Source organism: Notolepis coatsorum (assembly GCF_963971535.1).
Source record: "Notolepis coatsorum genome assembly, chromosome: 2".
NCBI lineage: Eukaryota > Metazoa > Chordata > Actinopteri > Aulopiformes > Paralepididae > Notolepis > Notolepis coatsorum.
Window position 1 is genome coordinate 6,990,166 of NC_140166.1, and position 6,813 is coordinate 6,996,978.

Sequence of the window (6,813 nt, forward strand, 5' to 3'; positions counted from 1 at the left end):
TTTAGTGTCGCGGAATATCAGCCCCAAGCTTGTGTCGTCGAGCAGTGGCGCTAACTCACAGTACGCGTCTGCGTTACGCTGGTCGTCCAGGGCTTGCTCTTCCGCCGTCAGTGGTCCCGTGGGGGCTGTCAAGATCGTCTCCTTCAGTCCCGCACCGTGCATGCAGCATAACATGCGCTCTTCCCAGAGCTCGTAGTCCTCCATTAAATGAGGGCCATTTGTTCTTTCCCTTGGTCGCCACGAGTTCTAAGACGGGGTTCTCCCCCTCGCCTCCGTTGGGCTCAGCAGGCTCCGTCTCCCCCGGTGCCGCCTCCCCGGGACTCTGCACGCTGCTCTCCGGGCGGGTCCGCTTGCGCTCCAGAAGCCCGTCGGTGGGGTCGGTGCCCCGCTTCCTCTTGACGCACAGGATCATCGTGTTGGATTCCATGTTGCTCTTTGATGGTGGGCGTAGCTTTAGCTCCTGTTGGCCTAGCGTCTAGCCACGCGGTACTCCCGGTGCTAACCTAGCCTATACTTTAGCTAAACTTGCTACCCTTATTATTTCGCCCCGGCGTGATCTGGGCCCATAACCTGTTGACAGAATCTGGCTATGGGGCGACAATAATGTGGTCAAGAGGCATGGTTTCTATCTTTAGCCTTTGGCATGGTTTATTTCATTCACATGGTTAAACAGCAGCACATGAGTCCTCCTCTCCGTGAGAGGTAGGTGGGGAAGAAGAGATAGAGGGGGAGGAGACATCTCTTTTTATACTCACCACCTGGTGGTATCATGAGTGGCTCTGCCTAGAGCGCCCTCTATTGGAAACAGTTATATATGCAGTTAGACAGTTACTAGCAATCCTACATAGAACCTCTAACTTTAACATCTTTAATGATACAATTAAAACCAATGCGTTGTGGCAACATGACTCCATTAGAGTTACATGATGACAAATTACAACAATGGAGCTTAAATACCCATGTGAAATGACGCCCCCAATGGACAACTAATTGGCAACATGCCAATCAGAAACTAGATTACATTCCCAAACAAACCAATGAAATGTCCCCATCATAAAAACAAAATACTGAAAACAAACTATAAACTCATAAATTCATTTAAATCCTCATTCATCCCATTGAGATACAGACTTTTAAAATTAAACATCCACAAAGCCTCCCTCCTTTTCTTTACTGCATTAACAGGAGCGTGGCTATGTTCCCAGAGCCCTATGTTCCCACGTTTCCTTTTTTCATACATTTGTATCTGATTTTATCCCCCGTTCTCTTAATTTGGTAGCCAATTACACCCAACCTATCCAATTGTCTTCTGGTAGTAGAGGGTTCATCCGGGAACATAGGGCTGTGGGACCATTGGGCTGTGGGAACATAGGGCCTCATTTTGAGAAAAATCTTAGAAATGTGGGAACATAGGGCTGTGGGATTGATTGATTGATTGAAAACTTTATTAACAGATTGCAGAATGGGTACAGTACAGTACAGCTCAATACATACAATTGTTAAGGGGATGCAGACCAGAGAAAGACTTTCAGTTTTCAGTTGCAGTGGGTGACAATATTGTCACAAGGAAAGACGAAATTACCTACCTGGGTTCCATCCTAGAGGAAAATCTTTCCTGTGACAAAATGGCATCCAATGTAATAAAAAAAGTCAACCAACGAACTAGATTCTTGTACCGGATCTCCTCTCTGGTAAACAAGAATACCCTGAAGACTCTGGCAGGAGCACTCATTCAAGGGTACTACGACTATGCGTGCACCTCATGGTACCAAAGCACCTCAAAGGCGCTTAAAACAAAATTACAAACATCACAAAACAAACTGGTCAGACTACTACTTGACCTTACCCCCAGAACCCACCTCACCCCTGCCCACTTTGACAACCTAGGATGGCTTAGAGTAGACGACAGAGTACAGCAACTTGCAATGGGCCTGGTCTACAAGATACACTATACGACTAAGGTACCCATGTACATGTCAAAATACTTCCCAAATGTCAGTGAATACCACAACCACTACACCAGAGGAAGCTCAACAAATCATGTTAAACCCAGATTCGGCTCAAACAAGGGACTAAACACGTTTTGCAATTATGCCACATCAATGTGGAACGCCCTACCCAAAGCTGTAAAGGAATGTGAATCCCTACCCACATTCAAAACTGCTCTTAAAGAGCACCTACGGGAGGCTGCAATTCGAAACTGGCCACCGTAAATGCCCAAAACCCCCACCACCTCCTAATAGACAGTCTCCTCCCCACCGCATGTATATATTCCCTCCCCGCCGTATGTATATTTCCCTCCCACCCACCCACCCCCTCCTAATGTACAGTCCCCTCCCCATCATATGTATATACTCTGTCAGGATCTAGGGGTAACAGTACTGTATATTTGAATACCGTTTGTCACAAATGTATCGGTACTAAATACCTATATGTCCCTATGCCATAAATGTCATGTATGTTGTGTATGTCATAAATGTCTATATGAATTGAAAATGGGGGACCCTGATGGAAACAAGACAAACGTCTTTTTCAGGTCTGCATCCCCTTAACAATTGTGTGTATTGAGCCGTACTGTATTGTACCCATTCTGCAATCTGTTAAATAAAGTTTTCATTCATTAATTTTCATTCATTCATTCATTCGTCTTGTTTACATCAGGGTCCCCCATTTTCAATTCATCATAACATATATGACACACACGACATACAGATAGACAGTACTGCTACATCTATACATTTATGACATACCAGATTTGCAAATACAGTACTGTTTGTGATACAAAAAGCGTCCAGAAAAGAGAGTATATACATTTGACGTAGAAACTGTACATTGGAGGAGGTAGGGTAGGTGGGGTGGGGTTGGGTGGGTGGGTGGGGGGGGGGACTGTACACCACACCATTGGGCTGTGGGAACATAGGTGCGTGTGTCTAGCCGCGTACAAAACTAATGTGGTGTACTTTATGTAAATGTGATAAGGCTGTTGTTCGTGTGCGTGTACTAACCAGTCCAGTCTTAACAGAGGGAGGGGGGTTATCCGGGGAGTGGGGTCCATCCATGAGGAGAGGGGGAGAATTCTAGAGGTGCGATTGGTGGAGAGAGAGAGAGCGGGGAGCGACACAGGGATTGCTGGGGGAGTACGGTTCCACAAGTGATCAGTACGATCAAGCACGGAGAGACAGACTGTCAGGAGCTGCTGGTGTCTCTGCCTCCGAATGCACCCAGCTGCTCTGAATTGCGCCTGATTGGGCTTGACAAGTGGTGACGAGGTGGGAGTCACAACAAGACATGTGGGAACATAGGGCTGTGGGACCATTGGGCTGTGGGAACATAGGGCCTAATTTTGAGAATAATCTTAGAAATGTGGGAACATAGGGCTGTGGGATCATTGGGCTGTGGGAACATAGGGCCTCAGTTTGAGAAAAATCTTAGGAATGTGGGAACATAGGGCTGTGGGAACATAGGGCCTCATTTTGAGATACATCTTAGAAATGTTGGAACATAGGGCTGTGGGAACATAGGGCCTAATTTTACATTTACATTTAGTCATTTAGCTGACGCTTTTATCCAAAGTGACTTACAAGTTCTGTATGACAAGTCATCAGGAATGGCACAACTCTATCAGCTGAGTAACAATGTTCATCAAAGTGTTGAGTGCTACAGTGTAGGTTAGTTTATTAGGACAAGTGCATGACAGTAAGGTTAGTTAGGGTTAGATATCTTTTTTATAAAAAAAAAAATTTCAGATAATGGTTGAAGAAGTGCGTCTTTAGTCGACGGCGAAAGATTGGACGGGTTTCGGCTGTTCTAACTGGGGTTCCACCATTGTGGGGCAAGGACTGAGAATAGGCGGCTTCTCCTTGATGACCCTCCCGGAGCTCGGATAGGAGTAGGTCTGAGGCAGCCAGAAGATGCAGAGCATAAGGGTCTTGAGGGTGTGTAGTTGGAGACCATTGACCGGAGGTAGGCGGGAGCGGTTCCCTTTGCCGCACGGTATGCTAGGTCGAGGGCATTGAAACATGTAAAAAAAGTAAGAACTAATGAAAAAGCTAGATGTGTTTACATTTTGGGAGTTAAACTATGGAATAGCCTTAGTGACGGGTTGAAGTTCAAAATAAACTATATTCATTCAGTTCCATTTAGAATCAATACAGGATGTGATATGTTCCCTATTGTCATCCCACATAGGTTTATACAATAGACAGAGGAATGTTTGATTTGTGTCCAGTATGAATGCGCTGTTGAATTTGTAAATGTTTTAAGCAGATTTCTACTTATTTTGACACCTGTATGAATACGCTGGTGATTCTTTAAGTTTCCAGATTGAACAAAGCTCTTCCCACACTGGTCACAGATATAGTGTTTCTCTCAAGAATGAATATTCTGGTGTCTCTTTAATTTTGAGTGAAAAGAAAATCTTAGAAATGTGGGAACATAGGGCTGTGGGATCATTGGGCTGTGGGAACATAGGGCTGACCCTGCATTAACATTACCAGCTATCCAGCTGCAAGCTAGCCTAGCTTAGCACAAATGAATGATGATAATAATAATAGCTTGGATATTTATATAGCGCCTTTCAAGAAACCCAAGGATGCTTTACAAGACAACAAAGAACAAACACATAAGGAATAGAAAAAATTAGGGCCACACGGCCGGGAAACAGTGCTGAATACTGGGAAAGGCCATTTATGAGATAGTACCCCTTTAAATTTAAAATGTTGTACTGTTTTTTTTTTTCTTTTTTTTTTTAATAATTTGTTATTTCTGTATTATTATTGTTTCTGTTATCTCCCTGTGAAGTTCTGTGTATTGTTATTGTGGTTATTGTGTTGTCTTGTTTTCATGTAAGTAATAATAAAAAAAATTGATAAAAAAAAAAGGAATAGATTTTTTTTTATATGAATAACAATAAAGAACAGGGAGATAACTAGAGGCCGTAGGCCTTCGTGAACAAGTGGTTTTCAGGGCTGTCTTGAAGGAGTCCAAGGATGTAGCACAGCGGATCTCATCCAGGAGAGAGTTCCAGAGGGTGGGGGCCACCACACTGAAGGCTCTGTCCCCAAAGGTTCATAGGCAGGTGTGGGGGATAGAGAGCAGATCTGTGTCTGAGGATTGCAGCCTCGGAGAAGGGGCATAGGGGTGGAGCAGATCACATATATTTGGGGGGCAAGGAGGGAGATCCACTTAGTGAAGCAGGGTCTCAGCAGGACTTGCGTGACCTGAGTCAGGTCAACATTTCAACAAGGGGTTGTGGATTCCCCTCCACAATCTTTTTATCTGCTGCGGACTGCGCTTGTGAACGGCCAGTATATCTCTATGTACACAGTTATTTTCACGATCCTGTTTTTGAATATCGAATGTCCGAAAGCCATTGTGATGCACCGGATAGATTCCCAGCGCCTGGAAGCACATCCCTGTGTAGGCATCATCGATGGGGAAGAAAGGGATGAATTGGGAGATGTAATACAGGGGTCGCAGCAATGCTCCAGAGAACAGGTATCCTCCTCCTGACACATAAGGTGGGTATCGACCCTCATAGAATGTCTGAGGGATGTAGTACTTGCTTTGAAGGCCCCTCATCGGTGATGCTGAGGTAATGACTTGTCCAATATAGTAGTTAACAGCATGGGACCCATCGAGAGACTGCAGGTAGGTGATCACCGCTTTTGTGTTGATGAAGACATCGTCGTCCCCTTTGAAAACAAAAGTGACGTGCGGACAGTTGTTCAATGTCCATTTGTAGAAGACGTGTTCCTTCAGGCTGAGGTTGAAGAGGGAGTCCTGGAAATCCCACTGAAGCACATCTCCGAAGACCTCAGCCTCATGTGACAGCAGCTGGCTGACGTCGGGATCATCCTGCGACGACCTGCCCAGGAGGAACAGCCGGCGTACTCGCAGTCCCTTCTCATCCACCCCCTCTCCACCCCATGTCTCTCGAATCACCTGCCTCTGCTTAAAGTTCCGGGGGTGCGACTTGATGGCGAAGAGGAGGAAGGGCTGGACGTCCCGTTCACCCGTGTTGCACTTGTTAGGTTGGTCGATCAGCAAGGGAGGATGTCTGCATTTAATGCTCAGCAAAAACTCCCGGTGCATCTCTGGATAGGACCTGAAGTCACGCACATTATTTTGCAGAACTTCTTGATTGGTTTCACTGCAGTTGTCGTCGTTCTTGCTTAATGTGTACTCTCCCTTGTCCAGACTCCTCATGACGGAGTTCAACAGGCGGTTCCAGTACGCCCCATTCTGGGGTATGGCCTTTCTGAAGCTGTCCGACACAGACATGTCATGGACATTAAGAGGAGGAAGAGGACTGACCTGTACAGGGGACGGGGCTATAATGACCTTGTAATGTACACTGGATTTTGAATTATTTAGCATATTCAGCTGTGAAGCGCTGTGGTTGTTGGCCGTCTGCAAGCTGTCTGCAAGCTGCAAGGGACTGGGAGAGTAGACCAACAACAGGATGCAGACCAGGGTCGGAATTGCCAGGATGAAGACCCGAACAAGCCTCATTGTTCCAGTGGTGTAGTGGTTTGTTCTGTTGTGAGCCAGATATATGATGGTACCGTGTGACTGGTGTAGTCACCAGTTCGTCAATGATCCTTTGGCTGTGCCTGCAGATAGAAAGAACACAGATATAATTTACAACTGTGATTTATACCAGGCTTTACCTGTGTGGGGTCCCTTTGTGTAATAAAAAGAACACATGCTGCTTTGCATCTTTTTGAATCATAGTTGCAAAGTGTTTTAAAGAAACAATAAATAAATAAAAATATAAAAAAAAAAAACAACAACAATGAAATTCCAGGATGA

General features: G+C 45.3%; 1 protein-coding gene across 1 annotated transcript; it reads right to left on the minus strand.

The window, feature by feature from the left end:
* Nucleotides 1–5,229: 5,229 nt before the first annotated feature.
* On the minus strand, nucleotides 5,230–6,513 carry LOC311248912 (N-acetyllactosaminide beta-1,3-N-acetylglucosaminyltransferase 2-like; the record flags this gene model as incomplete). The annotated part of the gene is made up of 1 exon (XM_084338141.1): nucleotides 5,230–6,513. One exon carries the CDS (start codon nucleotides 6,511–6,513, stop codon nucleotides 5,230–5,232), a length of 1,284 nt encoding a protein of 427 aa, XP_084194267.1.
* Between the last annotated feature and the right edge of the window lie 300 nt (nucleotides 6,514–6,813).